The 18,988-nt window shown below is 39.0% G+C and overlaps 1 protein-coding gene across 1 annotated transcript in view; it reads left to right on the top strand.

The window, feature by feature from the left end:
• The window catches only part of LOC115793047 (protocadherin-15-like), a 232,811-nt gene that overhangs the window by 130,887 nt on the left and 82,936 nt on the right, over positions 1-18,988 (top strand). The window contains exons 14-17 of the mRNA XM_030747761.1: positions 9,434-9,583; positions 11,288-11,481; positions 14,670-14,802; positions 15,025-15,104. Of these exons, the coding sequence (XP_030603621.1) occupies positions 9,434-9,583; positions 11,288-11,481; positions 14,670-14,802; positions 15,025-15,104 (557 nt within the window). The remainder of the gene's footprint in view (positions 1-9,433; positions 9,584-11,287; positions 11,482-14,669; positions 14,803-15,024; positions 15,105-18,988) is intronic.

The following is an 18,988-nucleotide window of genomic DNA, read 5'->3' as shown; positions in this document are numbered from 1 at the left end:
CTGCACAACTGCACTCAAGCACTGTGACCCACATCTTCCATTTTGTGTATTTAAATAGAAGTTCAAGATTAGCACTATACCAAGAGGCACTTGGAGATATAAAGCTGACCTGACACTTCCAGAGCAATATGACCTTTATTAGTGGACCAGTAGCAGTGAAGTAAGGCAGTCTGTCCACTTATACATTTTCATCCAAAGGTGAACCAGAGACACATAAGTTTTGTGTGCTCAGTAAAATGTGTGATGCATGTTCATTTTATTGTTATCCATCCATCCATCCATTTTCTTCCACTTATGCTTTTAAGGGTGCATAATGTGAGAAACTTTGGCAAGGCAGAGAATCTCAGATAAATCACAAACAAAAGCAAGTAGTACATTGATCAGATTAACATCATCTATGAAGCAAGAAACATGCTGCACATATAGAAAACTCAAATACAGAAAGGCTGCAAGTTGCACTCAATTACTTGAAAATGCCCATGAAATGATCCATGTGTATTTTATCTTTAATTTTCTGTGTGCTTGGTGATATTAACATATATTTAGAATTATCCTTTTTCTAAGTAATGATCTGTCCATTAATTATTATTTTTCAGAAACTGAGAAATATTGGTTTACCGGTTTTACTTGTTTGTAGAGGTAGCAACCTGCTCAAAAATTAAGTAGCCCTATTCATATGGGGGTATTGTTTTGGATAAGAGAGTATCAGCAAAGCAGCAGTGAGCCTACAGTAAACTCTGTAGAAATGATTCTCTGGGGACCACAGGAGTCTGAACTGGAGTGATTTGGTATATTTTGGTTGTGTGTGACATCAGCACCAGCAGTTTATGGAGATACAGTCATCCAGACTATGAAAGAACACATAAGGAATCATGTAATAAACGTAAAAGTGTTAAACAAACCAAAATATGTTCTACCTCTTCACAACACAACGGATGGTGTCAAACACATTAAGATGGCAAGAAATTCAAGAACTTAACTCTTGACAGGCACAGCTGTTAACTGAAAGCCATTCCAGGTGACTACCTCATAAAACTGACTGAGAAAATGCCAAGATGTGCAAAGCTGTCATCTAAGCAAGAGGTGCCTACTTAGAAGAATCTAAAATATAAAACATAATCTGGTTTGTTTAACAGTTTTTTTGTTTACTAAATTGCATGTTTATTTCTTCATAGTTTGAATGACTTTTTTATTGATCTACAAGACAGACAATTTTTAAATAATGAAAATCCACTGAATGAGAAGGTGTGTCCAAACTTTTGACTGGTACTGTATGTTTTATTTATTATGTGTGTGCGGTGTTGACCCTTTTGTGCTATGTGTGCTCAGCTTTATTTATCCAGTGTGGTTTTCTCTCTGGTTTGAAGTATGAGAAGCTTAAAAGCTGGTAAGTGCTAAGAATGCTTTTGAGTTCAAGATCCATTCTGACAACACTTTACAGTAAAAGCAGAGAAGCTTGTCAGTTGTGGCCTGATTGTGTACAGCTGCATTTTTTTTTTAAAATAGTCATTACACAGGTTTGTAGAAAAGTGACTTTGTTCAGTATTCAGCATTGTTTCAGTAAAGAGAGATATTATGTTCTTGGATAGTTAGTAGCATCGGCCCTACTGTCTTCATCACAGTTGAGTTGTGTAATGCCTTTTTAAGCACATTAAATGCTAATTAATTTAATACTATTCAATTCAATTCAATTTTATTTATATAGCGCCAAATCACAACAAACAGTTGCCTCAAGGCGACTAGTAAGTTCTGTTTATACATTTTCTGGGGTGTTGATGTTTACATTTATTTCTCTGCATGTGTAGTTTTTTTTCTTTTTTTAATACTACATTATAATGTAAGTTACTGGGTGTACTGTACTGTACAGTATTGGACTGTTTTGTGATATACAGTATTGTGCAAAAGTCTTGAACCACCTGTCTTTTCTTTATGTTTTGCTTCAGTGGAGCCAGATTTCTTTGTAATTTTTAAAGTGGCTTTCAGCAATAGTTCTCTAGACTTTCTGAAGGTCTTTCAAAGTTTTTCTTTGGACATTAGCTTCTTTTTGCCCCAACAAGGTGATTTCCAAAGCACTATTGGCTGAAAACTTGGCATATTGCATCATGGTGTGCAGTGTGTCCTCTAAAATTGAAAAAACTGGATAAGTAGAGGACAAAAGAGGAAGTGGCAGGCCTAACAACTTATCTACAGCAGGCAAACAGTATCTGAAAGTCATGACCTTAAGAAATAGAAAAAAAAGAAAAGAAAACTCCAGCAAAGACCTGACAGGACCTGAGAGATGCTTCTGGCGCTTTAGATGATCCATCTACTGTTTGCTGAAGCCTCAGCAGAAATGGTCTCAGTGGACGGGTGGCTGTCAAGAAGCCAGGCTTAAGGACAGAAAACGGGGAGAAAAGGCTGAGATATGCCAAATTGCACAAGAACTGGACTGAAAGTCAGTGGCAACAGGTCTGATGGAGTGATGATGGCGAATGCGAAATTTTTGGATCGGTCTGTCATCAGTATGTATGGAGGATGTCAGGAGAGAGGTACAACAGTGGTGTCTTCAACCATCTGTAAATCACAGTGGAGCCTCTGTCACAGTTTTGAGCTGCATTTCAGACAGTGGGGTGGGGGATCTTGTCAAAATTGATGAAATTATGAATGCAGAAAAATACCATCAAATTTTGATCCACCATGCAATACCAAAAGCATCTGACTGGCAACGGCTTCATTTTTCAGCATGACAATGATCCAAACACACTGCCAATGCAGTAAAAACATACATGGAAGGGAACACAATCAGGCATGGATTAGCATCTCCAGATCCTGGATTTGAACATTATTGAAATATTGTGGCATCACCTTGACTGAGAATGAAACAAGAGTCAGCCAACATCCAAAGAAGAGAATTGTCCTTCAAGAAGCCCGGAGAACTATTCCTGAAAACTGCTTAAAGGAATTACAAGAAAGCTGCCTAAGAGAGTTCAGGCTGTGTTGAAGATTAAATGTGTTCATAGCAAATATTGACATTAACAGGCTTGTTTGAATTTGTACTGTATACTCTGTTTGCGTATATGTTTGCACGTGTTTCAGTGAATCGCCTTTTCCTATTTTCCAGGGGTGACTCAAGACTTTTGCACAGTACTGTACCACTGTGACAAATGACAATCCATTAAAGTCATACTGTAAATATAGCACAGCACTGTGGAGTTACTACTGCTGGATTTTGTTTAATCATGTAATCACAAGTTTCAACATCTTCTAATGTGTGAAAATGTGTAGTCATCACAGAGGCATTTGCATATCTGTGATATGGGGGGAAAACAACATACTGCGCAGAGTTGTAATTAGTCTTGGTGTAAGTGATAATATTAAAATCTGTTCTGTAGCACAGTGTTACTATGAAACCATGATATTTTCTGAGAAAGTTATTGTAATGTGACAGTGCCACCGCAGCCCTGATGGTCACACCTTTATACTGCTCAGTGCTTTGCTATATTAAAAAGGTAGGCCGCTGGCAGAGTATGTGCACCACAGAATATGTCCTGTTGCTTGCTACACCTGCAGCGCACGTTAAGTCAACGGCTGCGTGAGTCACTCGAAGGCAAACGCTACACTTCACTACAACCACAGGGTAAGACGACAGCCCGATCAGTGTTCAAGGCTCCAGCTGCTTGAGCCGTGACTTGCCAGAGTCGACTACCACATAGATAAGGTTCAGGGAAACAGTAGATGGGAGTGGCTTGTAAGAGCTAAAATTAGATACTGATGTAGTACTGAGTGTTTTATTTTTATTATTATTATTCTTTTCTATTATTCTTTTCTGTTGCAGTAAAAATAACACTTTTCTGTAGCTGGACCTTTGTAAAGATTTATAATGGCTGATTTTTCTCTCAGGATATATTATATCTATATTAGAATCAGTACTTAACAGGCTGCTTGTTATGCGTTTCAGTTATCCTTAATGTTAGCTTTTTTAGCCGCAGACTTACAGTATAGTGGTACTTGAAATATTCAGATCATGAAATTAAGACCAGTATACCAGTATCATGCACTACTAGGATGTTGTCAATCATTATGTTTTGTGTGCCTTTTTAAAATGAGGCTATCTGTTAACATAGATTTTTATAGATTTATATGTATTTATCTATAGTATACTGTAGATAAAGTATAGGTCTAGCCCTCCAAGAGATGTTGCTACTGGTTTTCTTTTTTTCACATGCAAAGTCCTGAAAACCCTTTTGTGTCCTTCACATGGTTCCCCCTGAGGTCTGCCACGGCAGTATATGACAAATTTGTGATCTGGGTTCTGCTCCCATTAATAGAGGCAACTTTTTCATCAGCTCACAAATATAGGGTAATTAGCTTGATTATGGGGATATATACTGTAGCATTAATCAGAATTATTAAGCATAACCAGTCAAACCACTGTCCAGCAACACAGTTGAGGAGAGAAGGTCAGCTTAGTATAGTATAGTCATATAGTAGTTTCTCATTATCACAGTGAGCAAAGGCAATGTTTTTGTAAACGATGTATTTCTAATACTACAACAAAGACACTCACTGCTTACGTAACTAAAGATGCTGTGGCTGAATGAATGACTGTAAAGCCAGAACTTGCAGAGAAAATATGCAACATATGAATAAATAGGTCATGGAGGTCCTACCATCATGACGTTGGCCTAAACATTCATGTATTCATTTTTATTTATATAGTGCCAGATCACAAAAACAGTCACCTCAAGGCACTTTATGTTGTAAGGTAAAGATCCTACAATAATACAGAGAAAACTTCATCAATCAGACAGCCCCCTATGAGCAAGCACTTGGTGACAGTGGGAGGGAAAAACTGCCTTTTAACAGGAAGAAACTTCAGACCAGTTAGTGTAAGGAGAGGGAGACAGGACAAAAGACATGCTGTGGAAGAGCCAGAGATTAATAATATCTAAGGAAACACAGAGAGAGTGAAAAGAGGTGAATGCATGCGAGATTTATCCAGCTTAGCCAGGTAATGACCTGTTGTGAGGCAGAATCATGGGTGAGTGTGGATTCTAGTGTCATACAAAAAAGAACTCAAAGTTGCATATGTAATGATGGTGCTTTTATACAGGAAGTTCTCAAAACCTCTGTGTTTATACATATACAAATACAAAAGTCACTTCAAAAGTGTGGTTTTTAAGGTGATGTTTATAATACACCTGTTAAAGAAAGTAAACCATGTATTAAACATTATTACAGGGTGCAGATTTGAACTCTTGACACTACTGAGATTCTTATGTCAAACCTTGCAAGCTTATATTTAAGAGATGATCAAGATGAAACTAAATCATTTTAAAACTGCATATGAACTGTGAAATTCAGTTACAAAAGAAAATGTAACACTAACACACTTAAGGACATAACCCCAGGAACACAAACAATGGGAAAAGACATGAAGACTGAAGGAGAAGAGTGGGACGAATGGAATGTCATTGTGCTTCTGTGTCTATAAGACACTGATAGCTAGGGCCATGAAAGAGAAACTCTAAAGATCTTTTTTTTTTTTATTCCGGTGAATTCTTTTTAACTGAACTAAGATTTAATTAAGTCTTTAGAATGAAACTCAGGTTTGTGCTTTGGAAAAAGGTGTTTGTTTTTTTTTCTTTGTCCAGTCTTTGTTGAGCCAAAGGTTTATCACATGGCAACATGTCTGAGCTGTTAAATTATCATGACAGAGTGTGGCCGTTCCCTTGGTGAGGAGGTTTTATTGTCATCTGGACAGTATGCATGTTGACACACATTTAAGTTTAAGGTGAGAGGGTGCTGTAGGCTGCGTTATCCCTGGGAGTATTGTCTACTATTTATTGTTCTATGTGATGTTGGAATTCTTAAAACAGAAGTTTAATGAGTTCAGACTGTGAGTATAGTAGGCATACAGCTTTCCCCTGCTCTTGTCCTTGAATTTAATTTAATTTAAGAGGTACCGTGATGTCCTTTCTTCTAGCTCTCTGGGGTCATAAAATGCATACCTTCTTGGTTTGGTGGTCTGCTACAGCAGGGTATTTTATATCAAGGAAGGTGAGGAAGTGTTGGGAGAATTCTTCCATTAAAATGTGGAGCTAGTTGAGAGCTTACCTTACCTTAACATTACTCATAGAATCTGGATTTAGAGTACTTAATAAATCTTGTTTAATTTTGGCTACACCCTGTATAAGCTATCATTGGGATAAGGGCCACAATTCAGGCCTGTGATGTGGGAAAAAACGGAATGAAATTTAGACACCTTTTACACGCACATGCATTAAAGCACTGATAGAAACCCATGCACAAAGAGGCCCAAGATTCTGCTGTGCAGATGTTTGCACCACCCATCCATCTGTGGAGCTTTTGAGAAGAAGGCAATAGTATGAAGGATGCCGGTGGCCTCTAGGCCTGTGTGATTGCATCACACAACCAGTGAGACAAATGCTGTTTTGACAGCAACCTACCCTGGGAATGTCCTCTGTGGTGGACAAATAGTAGTTGTGACTGCATCACAACTGCATTATCAGCCAGAGCCCACATGAGAAACTGCTTTTGCTCGATGCTTTGTTTTTAGGTGCAAAAGAGAGATTTTGCTATTTTAACCTTATCCCTGTCTTCTCTAATAGTTTGATGGTGTGTCTGGTAACACACATAAGGAACTCACTCTTATATAAGACTAAGAATAATTTTTTTTTTTTTTTTAAAGGGCAGGACCTTGAAAAAAGATTTTATTCACCTGACTCTTATCAGAAAGTGCCAAACCAAAGAATGCACAAAACTGAATCTCACCCCAAAGCCTTTGTGACAAGATGACATAGAATGGCCATAAAGCTTAACCATCGATAGAGCTATAGATCTTTATCTACGCACCTGGAAATGTTGGTTATGCCCACTCCGCTGGACCAGATAAAGGCTCAGGCTTGCTTCTGTTGAAAAGAGGTGCCTTGTGAAAGAGGGTGGGAGCCTAGACAGAACAACAGGAGACCCCTGTTTTGTATAGTGCTGGCACTTTCAGTTTTTCTATGTTTGGAAAATGGGGCCAAAGCTCTGTGAAGTAAGTCAACAGGGGACGCATGACGAGTAGCTCCTGGTTCCACCTAAGAGACCGTGAGCAGGAACAGGATGTTCTTCCGGCATTACCATGCCTCTCAGATCTTCTGCCTTCTTAGCAGTGGGCGTATAGCTATCAAAATTATGTGTACAGGGAGTGCCACCATCGCAAGTCTCCGAACAGCAGTGGGAGTGAAAGCCAAGAACACATGGCTCCAGATCTTTCATTATCCAGTTCCAGTCACTGCCCCCAACAGGGACCTGGGAAGAGAAACCAAGATGAGACAGATGGACTCTCTCCCACCATAAGGCGCCTCCTCTGGAATTTGTGGACTCTCAGAGTTGAAGTGCTCCACCTCTATACTCTTTGAGAGTAATGTTACTAAATAATTGTGTATTATTTGGTTTTGCACTTTGTAGACGTGCCTCACACTCATCTCACAACAGGGTGCACACGGAGACCAGTTGTTGTAGTTTTTTTTTTCTTTCTTTTTTTCCCTCACAGCTTGGAACAGCTTGTTTAGAAAATGAGCTTGTAGCTTATTTCCCATCTTAGTTATGCTTATAAAGATGTATTGGTCATGTTCACACTTTTTTTTTTATATGAGTGATTCAGAATATATGAAAATCTTTCCACTTAACCTTGAAAAGCAGAGTGATGTGGTTCGCTGATCAAAAAAATTTATGCTTTGTCTTCACATTTATTCTTCATGACATAGTGTTTTGTTTTTGTGTTTTTCTTTTTTTGTTTACTTCTGTTTTTACTTTGAAGGTTAGTTTTCCAATAGAACTTTAACTTCCTGCTTTTGGTCCTTTCTCTCCTTTATGGTTGTCTGTTTTACTTGGGTTTTTATTGTGCCCACGTCCCATTGTCATTTGCCCTATTATTGTAGGGTCTTACAATATAAAGCACCTTGAGGTGACTGTTTTATATACTGTTAAATAACGCTATATAAATAAAATTGAATTGAATGTGTACCAGTTGAGGTGGCTCGGGCATCTGATTAGGATGCCTCCTGGCCGCCTCCTGGGTGAGGTGTTCCGGGCATGTCCCACCGGGAAGAGGCCCCGTGGTAGACCCAGGACACGCTGGAGAGATTATGTATCTCGGCTGGCCGGGGAACGCCTTGGGGTCCCTTCGGATGAGCTGGAGGAGGTGGCTGGGGAGAGGGAAGCCTGGGCTTCTCTGCTTAGGCTTCTGCCCCCGCGACCCAGCCCCGGATAAGCGGAAGAAAATGGATGGATGGATGGATGGATGGATGGATGGATGGATGGATGGATGAATGTGTACCTTTCATTCCTTGTGCTTCTTTTTGGATTCTTATTATGTGAACACCCATGGTGAGTGGGTGAGTGGGTGAGTGGGTGGGCAGGCATCCAGGTGGTGTCCATTGAAGTGTCTGTTCAGTAACTCGAGAACCATTCGGCCTGCATTTACCAAACTTCATGGGTAGATGGCTTATAACCAAAGTAAGGTTGGAATTATATATGGGGTCACTGGGGTCAAGATCAAAGGTAATGGGCGAATTTTGAATTTGTGTTTTTTTGTTTTGTGTCTGATTTGCTGGCCTCTGCATTCTGCCTATGGGTCCTCTCTCCAGTTAAATGTCTCACACACACACACACACACACACTGGAAGCAGTTTAATCCACCTCTGACACTACACACATTAGTCAGGCATGACATGGTTTACATTAGTCAATACTTACACATTTATATAAGTATGGATTGTCTCAGTAAATCCAAATCTGCTTTCCTTCTCATCTCCCTAAAACTTCTTGGCATCTCATGGGGCTGGCTCAAGAACAGAAACACATTTTGATAGGATAAGAAAGTGCAGTTCTTTATTTTGACATTTGTTTCTGTTCAACACCTTCACCGTGAGTGTTTAGTTGCTACTAAAATCTCCCGATGTACAGGATAACCAGTAGGATTTGTCATTTCAATTTCGATGCGTAGTGCAAATTTTGGGAGGGAAAGTAATTCCCCACACAGAAACATATATTTCTTGCTGCTGCCACAGTTGTTTAGATCTAACCCCTCCAACGCCACACTCAGTCCATTTTCTTTCTCCCTCGCCAAGTACTGGAGATCAGAGCTGTCAGGAACAAATAAACATGTGGTTTGTTCAGTTTGCAATCTGTCCTTTAGGCGAGCTTTAGACAACCACTCTCTCTCTCTTTTTTTTTTTTTTCTCTAAGCACTTTTCTAATGTTAAAGGAATTAAAAATAAACAAACAAAAGTGTTTTGGGGGTTGTAAAAATGTTATTTGACATGTTTGCTTATCAAATCCTGAAACCCTTGAGTAAAATAATCACTTGATTTTGAGAAAAAGGACTTTGTTTGGTCACAAGTTCTAAAACTTCAATAAGTATTCCTTTTTCTTGTGTTTACAGATGGTGGCATCAGATGGCGTCCAGCAGAGCAGGCCAGTAACTGTCAACATCCTGGTCATTGATGCCAATGACAATACCCCCACGTTTGAAAAGGTCTCCTACAGCGTTGAAGTCTTCACGGACATGCAGCCGGGGGAGACGGTGCTACAGGTAATCAATCAAACAATCGTTTTCTTGCCTCCTCTACTTCCCTTTTGGTCTTTTGCACCAGCACTCTACTCCACGCCTCTGTCTTTGTCCTCATCACACAGAATCTCTCTCGCACACGTTCTTTCACGCTCAGAACAAGTAATCACAACAATCCAGTGCACTGTGTTGACAGTCAAACCCCTGGAATAGTGCCCTCCATCTCATCTGTAGTCATGACAGACAAGTCGGAGAAAATGCTTTTATCTCTATCTTCAGTGCACAGGCTTGGTTAATTCATAGTGGAAGACATTCGTGATGACCATGAATCAATCCTCCCTCTTGCATACAAAGTATTTTGCTCAGAAAAACAGGATTGTTGTCTTGTTTGGTCTTTTGATTATTTTTATGGATTAGGAACATTGTTCATTTTGATTTCATTAGTGCACTGATTTTAAAGGTCGTGATATCATTTTCTCTCTTCTTTAATGCACGCATCTATGCATGAAAAAAGTAAATGGTGAGTGAAAACGACATTTTTCACTCACCATTTTTTTCGGGTTAGAAACAAAAACAAGGAATAGGGAATATTCAGTTAGGCTTTGGAAATTGTTGTCTCTCCATGTGAAGGCGACAACACCAGCTCATAATTTACATGCACATATTTACAGGGATGCAGAAGGCTGCTTGACTTGGAAACCTAACTATAGTTCATAATGTGCAGCTCGCACAAACACCTTATGGCATCTTTTTCTAGGAGAGGACTTCTCCAAAACATTTATCCCTAACCCTAGTTTGCTACAAAGAAGGAGTGAAGAGTTCTGTCATTGTCTCATTTGGTAGTCAAAGCATGATCCTTTCATCTTTCAGCTGATCTGTCCTCTCAGCACGGCCTTTCCTCAAAAAAAGAAAAAAAAAAGGAAAAAAATGAAAAGGAAAAAAATGTCAGATATCGAAAAGGTCAAGTTTAATCGGTTTTAAAAAACAGCCGTTTCACCCTTCCTGAAATGAGGCCAGGGGTCACAGAGTGCCTGGTATGACCGCTTAACCGATTTTTATAAGCCATTTATGAGAGCTGCAGCCCCCTGAGGATTCTGCTGCTTATTTGATGCTACAGCTCTTACTCCAATGACAGGAGCATGGAAAAAGAGGTCACGGTAACTTGGATTAAAGTTTCAAGGCCCTAAAGATATAAAGCCAGCTACACTATGAAGGCTCATATTTACAAGCAGCAGGATGTCCTAAATAATTTTCCTTGACAGAAACGATCGTTTCTTAATTTGTTTGATATGAGAGCATGAAATAAATGATATATTGATGTATAATTTTTTCCATCACACTTACCAAAAGAACTATATCTGTCAGCTGTCTTTTAGCATTATGTGAAAGGCACTCTGCTTCTACTTCCAAACTTTACTGATCATTAAGTCCAACAGAAAAATCACTAAGAGTTGCTTTCACCTAAATGCAGACTCTGTATTTCTGTCTATACAATAAATAAACACCATGTATCTGTTAGCTGATATTGTTCAGCAAATAATTTTGGCAATACCTCGGCAACTGATGTGCTAAAGAAAGTAACAACCCCCTGCCTGCCATATTGATAAATATTGACTGCTTGACTCATTCAGTAAACATATTTCTGGGAGCTGCAAACCTCTATAAAACTACAGAAAAAAAACACAAAAGTACTGTGTATATAATGCATATCCCCCTCATTTTTCTCAGTTGACAGCATCAGATGCAGATGAGGGACTGAATGGTTTGGTGACTTATGAGATACTGGCTGGCGCCCAAGGACATTTCATCATTAGTAATCGCACTGGACGCATCACTGTGGCACCTGGTGTCACTTTAACTGTCGGGCGATCTTACGCGCTCACTGTCAGGGCCTCTGACAATGCACCAGAGACCCAGAGAAGGTAAAGTACACCTTTCTAAAATGCTTACGAGTGATCTCTTTGGACATTCCAGAGTTCTGCATTGATTGAATGAGAGTTTTGTTGTTGTGATTAATGTCATGTACAGTTCAGTACTTTTTTCCTTTTTTTTTTTTTTAAAAATGCCCTTTTCTTTTTTTTCAAGGCAAATTTGTTTCTCTTTTTTATCTTGTGTGCAGTTTCATGAGGTTGGTGCATTCTGCATGAATAGTTTTGCCAGTTTTATCTAATTTAATATAAGCTTTTTACAAGCTGAGTTTTTACAGGCTGAGGTTAACATGGTGAGAAACTGGTCACTGTACTGCTGATGCCACTTCATGTTCAGTACATCATTTAAGTACCAGCTCAACAAGACATGCTGTAAATAAAAAAATTTACACTTTTGTGTTTATATGAAACTAAAAAGAAGGCTGAATTTAAGGATTCATGAGAGGCTTGATCTTGAAACTTAATGAAACTTTCATTATACCATTGTCAACCACAAAGGAAAACTACAACACAACCAAAACTCCTTTTCTACATCTCTGCAGTTAAAACTCAACACAAGTGAGCTTTGATGTGTCATCACACAGTGCGTTTGAGTTGCCTTCAAGTTTCTCAGATTTTGTTCTTTTAGTTTCATCTTAAAATGGATTCCATTTTTTTTTTCCATCAGTCTACACACACAAGTTCTTAGTGACAGAGTAAAAACAGTTTTTGTATGTCTTGAGCATTTTGTGAATTTATTAAAAATACAATGCTAACATATCCAATTTGCCATAGATATTCAGAAACTTTGTTATTCTGCTTGCAAATGGCACTTACAGTAGCTAAGTGATTCCCACTTATATTTTGAAAAATGGGAAATAGGTGCAGCGATTTATTGAAACAAGTTCAAAAACACATGCAAATACAGTAAATAAGGCAAAACAGAGTTTGAACAATTCTAAGAAGCTTAAACGTTAATATTTGGCATGACCACCTTTAATGATCTGAACTTTCTGAAAGTCTGAACTTTTATAGACAGGCTTTCTTGCAATTTCTTTAAGTAGTCTTCAGGAATAGTTCTCCAGGCTTCTTGAAGGACAAAATTCTTTGAATGTTGGCTGCCTTTTGTTTTGTACTCTGTCAAGATGATCCCACACTACTTCAACAAGGTCTGGGCTCGTGTTTCCCAGATAGCTATAGACACTCACTGCTGTACCTCTCTCCTGACTTCCTCCATACATATTGCTAAAGATTTCAAGCCACCCTTCCACGGAGACCATTTCTGATGAGACTTCAGTGAAAAGTATATAGATCAACTGAAGGGCCAGATGATTCATCTGCTGGAGATGGTTTTATCTCGACTGTTTTGAAGAAAAACACTAGCTATTGTTGTAGCCTTGGTGCTGGCATCAGTGGCGACAGCGGCATCAGCAGCATCGGCAGCAGAAGCAGCTGTTCCACCAAAACGAAAATGTTGGCTATAACTCATAAACAATGACCTAGGATGTTCAAATTCACACCATAGATGCATCAACTAAAAATCTCGGACAAGTTTGAATCTCGAACAACCTTGACCTTAAGCTAAAGGTCAGAGGTCACGTTTTCAGAAAATCTTGTGACCATGATAACCCCAGAATGATCTCACCTAGGATGTTCAGATTCACATTATACATGCATACTGCACAAGCTAGACCATCAAACTTCACACACGTGTTCACTGACTTTACTATAACAGCACTTTGCAATGTTTCATAGATCAGTGTTAAGTGGCTTGAGAAACACCAAAAAAGAAAACCCTCCAAAAAAAACATTCTTCTAAATAATGGTCAGCTACAAGGACTGGACTAAAAATGAGTGAAAAAGCAACCAATGTCAAAATTCATTCCAAAAGCCTGGAGAACTATTGAAATGATTTTCTTGTCTGACCCCCTTGAAGCAAAATATAATGAAGTGAGGGGTAGCTCAAGATTTTGCACAGTAGTGTCCATTTGTGTAAAGCATCCTAGGATATTGCTTCCACTTCAGGGCTTTGAGCCATACATTTGGATCTTGTAAAACACAAGAAGCATGTGATTATTATTCAGCTATTTCTTTTCTAAGAAAGATGTGCTAAGCTACCTAATATTGGTTAGCATCATTTTTGGCTTACCTGCAAGTGAGACTGTCTACAGTTACATCCATGCTTGACATCTCCCCTCTTGCAGTTTTAGTTTGAGACAGCAAAAAAACTTATCCTGAAAGTTGGCACTTGTTGTCTGCTGCTGGACTCGGAAGGTTTCATATATATGACATTTTCCTTATCCTCGAAGCTTGACAAGCCTCCCACACCAAGTAATGGTTGCTAATGTTGAATCTGAGAGTAGCTGTTTCATGGAGGGGGTTAGCAAAGGGTCAGTTAAGCTCTGGTGTTTCTGTCAAGGGAAAGCAAAGAGTTTCTGTTAAGTGATGACTGACTGTGCCTATAACTAAATTGACTGCATATACAATGTGACACCTGACAGTGTATGTCAGAGAAAAAAACAATCCAGAGGTATGACTGTAGACCTGTGAGACAAGATTGTGTATAAGATCAAATGTAGGAAGGACACATGAAAAATTGAAATTACCCAAGGCCATGGTATCCTCTGTCATTCTCAAATAGAAAAAGTTTGGAACCATGAACAATTTTCCTAGATATGGCCACACAGATCAAGGAGTAATTGGGTCTCAATTTCATCCCCTAAAGCCAGCAAGTCAACAACCCAGTCAAAGCATCTAGAATCTGGACCTAAACCCAGTACAGCATTCTTTTAAGAGACTTGGAAGTGGCTGTGCACTGATAGTCCTTAAACAACCTTGTTAAGCTTGAACAGTTTTGCCAAGAATCGTGAAAAATTCACAAAACAAATGTATGCCCAACTTGGAGCAAAGAAAGCATGCTTTAACCAACTATGAAATTAAAGTTTGTTTGTTTTATTAAATTTTAAAAAATAATTTTGCTGTGTCATTGAGGACTGATGTGTATAGACTTATGAATATTAAATCTGTTTTAAGAAATTAATCAAAATAAAGATCATTTTAAGGTATTTGTAAAAGGTAAATACCCTATTTTTTTAACATATTTTTAACATATTTGACTGTACTATGGCCAAGATAGATCATTACAGCTCAATAGTTTGTCAAACAGAAACTGATAGTGGGTTGGTGCCTTTTAATTCTGCCAGGAGCTCCATCACAACAGTCTACATTGAGGTTTTGCCACCCAACAATCAGAGCCCCCCACGCTTCCCTCTTCTGACATACAGCCTAGAAGTCAGCGAAGCTATGAGGATAGGAGCTATTCTCCTCAATCTGCAGGTGAGTCACAGATTCACACAAGGCACTCGATGTGACTTTTCCAATGTCGGTATATGTTGTACGTTAGACAACAGATTTTTTTACTCCGACGTTTCATTCCGTTTCACATCCTACACTATGCTTGTTTTCACTCCAGTGCAGCATCCTTTCAGTTCAGCTGTCCTGTTTCGTACCCTTCAGCCTATGACCTTCAGACTCCTGTTGTTTTTTTTCTTCCTCCAGGCCACAGACAGAGAGAATGATCCGATCAGATATCACATTGTGAGTGGAGATTCCCAGAAGGTCTTTAACCTCTCTGAAACGTAAGTCCAGATGGATGGATGCCTGATTTTTTATTTTTATTTTTATAAGCAGCAGATTTATGTGATTTTTGAGCAGTTAGACAAACTCTTGTACACATTGTCCAAAGGCTGTATTTACTAGGAGTGGGAGAAAATTGATACAGTATGGTTTTGTGATATTTTGTGTGGTGATGTATCAATACAGGCAAATATCAATATATCAATACCAAATATCAACATTTTATTAAAATTAAATGAAACTACCATGGGAATACTATAAACAAAAGGCTCATCTCATCCACCACCATCCTAAGATAACATCAGTCAAGCAAACTTAAACTAAATCAGCTCAACCGAAAAACCATCCAAGACTGGACACACTTAGCTAACTACCTCATAATTCAGAGCAAACTAATGGCTCAGTCACGCAAGTAAAAATAGGACTGCAACCTTCTTGCATCTACAAAAAAATCGGGAGCTGCCTGGTGATTGTATTGGTTATTTTTTTCACATTCTACGACCGATTGCAACTTGTGCTGAGTAAATGGTTGCCTGGAGCTTGAGGGTGTTGCACACTTATGACCACTTTTGATCGCAAGGCGATTGCAAAGGTCATCTGATACGAGGCAACCTTTCTGCAAACAGTCGCAGACTGACGCAGACTTAGACTGACTGGAATCACTCTGAGATTATCAAAGCTTTGCAAATAATTGCTGTCTAATTTATAAATGTAAACACATTGCCAACATATTGCCATCAGTCTGAATGAGTCTTTGTCAATGAACAGAACTCGAGGGGACGTTACTCAACCAGCTTGTATTCTGGTTGCATTCCTGTAGAACAGGAAGGTTGCTAAGCGCAAATCTAATAGCAAATCCTTCTCAAAGAGGGAACTTTCTTCAAAAACTCATCGGAATATTCTTATTGAAGGCTTGAAGGCTATTCCATACAGAAGACTTTGCGGAAAATATCAAATTTTCATACAGCAGCCTGAAGTATTAACCACATATCGGCACCGTCTGGCTCATAATTGTACCATTTAATCAAGCTGCCAGTTGAAGCTCTGTGAGGTGATGATTTCTCAAACTACAAACTGATATACTTCACCCCTTGTTTGGTTTTGCATTTGCATTGTTCTGTAAGTAGCACACATTATATGAAATCTTTAGTTTAGAAGATTTTAAATTGGAATAGGCTTCATCACTTAAAGTAGGTCTCTGACTAATTCCAGAGTGTATGTTTTTGGACATTTTGAAACCCACAAAAGCTGAGGTTGCACATGCTCACCTAGCCAAATGTATGTATTCTATAATCAGCAGAGATCAGTAAGATCAGCTATAATAATTAGTGTTTTTAGCTCATCCGGCCGAGGGACCAATGAGCTTATGTGACGGCAAGACGTCCATCATCCACCTATCCATCCGTCCCTCCACAGTTCATAAGAATCGCTACTACTTCTAGAGTATTACAGATATTTTGGTGAAACTTGCACACAGCGATCACCTAATGGGTCTTCACCTAAATTGTACTCAAGGTCAAAGCCACATTTGTCAATTTATGGGGACTTTTCCATTTTCAGAATGGAACTGCTGATTCTTCTTGAGTATTGCTTAGATTTTATAGAACCAACATTTAATTTGTCCTGGAAATGACTGTTTATGAACCTCCTGGACTTCAAAGTGAATTTTAATTCTCATTAGTTTCCAGCCACAGTGACAAGAAAGCATCACTGTCTTTCTGTACTTCACACTTTACAGTAACCTTTGAATTATGATAATTCTAATGATCAGTCTGCCATTTCACACAAGAAATTTGTAATAGGTAGCAGAATATAATAATAATAATCTTTATTTATATAGTACCTTTAAATTAGAGTTTACAGATTGAACAGAACCCCCCCCCCCCAAAAAAAAAGAACAGAAAAGAAATACAGTGAACCCTCGTTTATCGTGGGGGTTACGTTCCAAAAATAACCCGCGATAGGCGAAATCCGCGAAGTAGTCAGCTTTATTTTTTACAATTATTATACAGTACTATAGAAGGAAACCAAAGATCAAAACCTGTTTTCAAGCCGATTACATTCTGTGCTGGACAGAGACGAGGGCTGGAGGAGATTGATTGACAGCCAATCAGGACGCAGAACACGATGCGCGTTCATACACTGTTAAAAAAAAAAAAAAAAAAAAAGCATAAAAAACTGCACTAAAAAAATCCGTGAAACAGCGAGGCCGCAAGAGGTGAAGCATGTTATAACGAGGGTTCACTGTAAAAGAAAAGAAGCTAAATAAATAAATAAAAATCTGACTTGCAAGATGGGACATTTGGGGGACAAAAATATCAATTAAAAACTAAATTTAGGCAGCGTAAATAATGTTGATAACCAGACGGTAAAAAGACACCAGATGAAATGTCATTATATAAAATAAAGTCTATACAAAAATTTTAAGTTACTGATTCTGTGAGACTAATCTCCTCAGGCTGGTTGTTCCAAAACTGAGGAGCCCTGATAGCAAAAGCATGTTCACCTTTAGGCTTATCTCTTGACTTTGGAACAGCCAAGAAGGCAGCATTAAGAATCTAAGGCTGCAGACTGGCTTATATAAGGTCAGGATTTCTGCTACATAGCTTGGTTCCAGACCCAGCCAAGCCTTTAAAAGTGATCAGGAAAATCTTGAAATCAGTTCTAAATCACTGAGGATGCCAGAGGAGTGAAGCCAGGATAAGGGTGATATGATGCTCTCTGCTAAAACCAGTTGGAAGCCAAGCTGTTACAGTACATTTTGAACCAATTGGAGAGGAGAGAGTGACTTTATATTTATGCCAGAGAGGAGTGCGTTACAATAGTTGAACCTTGAGAAAAGAATGTGTGTATAATTTACTCTAGGTATGAGGGTGAAAATACTGGTTTTATTCCTGTGACATTTCTTATTTGATGTTTTTCAAAGCTACAAACTGAATCAAATTGAATTCCTGAGCTTCTGGCAGCAGGCTTTAGATTTGTGGACAAATGACCAAGAGAACTTTGTCATATTAATATTGTTTTTTGGATTGAACAGTAAGATTTCCTATTTTGTAGTATTAAGTAGCAGAAAGTTCTGTGGTACCTAACAATTGGCATCAGCAAGAGAGTCTAAAATAGAAGCAAGGCTTTGGGGGTCACTGGCCATACAAACTAGTGAGTACCACTTTGAGTTGCTGCAATGAAATTTCGGGGTGTCTTTGAATTCAGCCCTCTGTACATTAATACTGTTCATTTCCATCAAATGATGTGGAATAATGATATGACAGATGGTGTCCTGAGGGATCTCCTCCCAGATCTAGACCAGGGCCTCACTGAACTCCTGGAGAGTCTGAGGTCCAACCTGGTAATATAATGTCCCACAGGTGTTCTATTGGATTTAAGTCAGGCGAGTGTGGTGCCCAGTCAATGGTATCAGTTCCTTCATCCTCCAGGAACATGAGACATTCATGCCAGTGGCCTGCTGATGGTCATTTTGTTTGGCTCTGTCAGTGCTCATGCTGCTCTTTGCACAAAGGAGCAGATACTGGTCCTGGTGATTGTTTGAGGACCCTCTATGGCCCTGTCGAGCTTTCCTATAGTAACTGCCTGTCTCCTGAAATCTCCTCCATGCTCTTGAGACTGTGCTGGGAGACAGCAAACCTTCTGACAATGGCACATTTGATGTGTCACCCTGGAAGAGTTGGACTACCTGTGCAACGACACCTGGTAGGCGAGAGGGTCCAGGTATAACCTACCAGTAGTGACACAGACCCTAGCCAAACTAGTGAAAAAACAGTTAGAAAAGATGAGGAGGGAAAAAAATGTCAGTGGCCTCCACCTCTAAAACCGTTTTTGTTTTGGGGGTTATATTATTATTGTCGCCACTATATTGCACCTGTTAATT

This window comes from Archocentrus centrarchus, chromosome 15 (assembly GCF_007364275.1).
Source record: "Archocentrus centrarchus isolate MPI-CPG fArcCen1 chromosome 15, fArcCen1, whole genome shotgun sequence".
Taxonomy (NCBI): domain Eukaryota; kingdom Metazoa; phylum Chordata; class Actinopteri; order Cichliformes; family Cichlidae; genus Archocentrus; species Archocentrus centrarchus.
The sequence above is the reverse complement of the archived record's forward strand: the minus strand, read 5'-3'. Positions and strand labels throughout refer to the sequence as shown.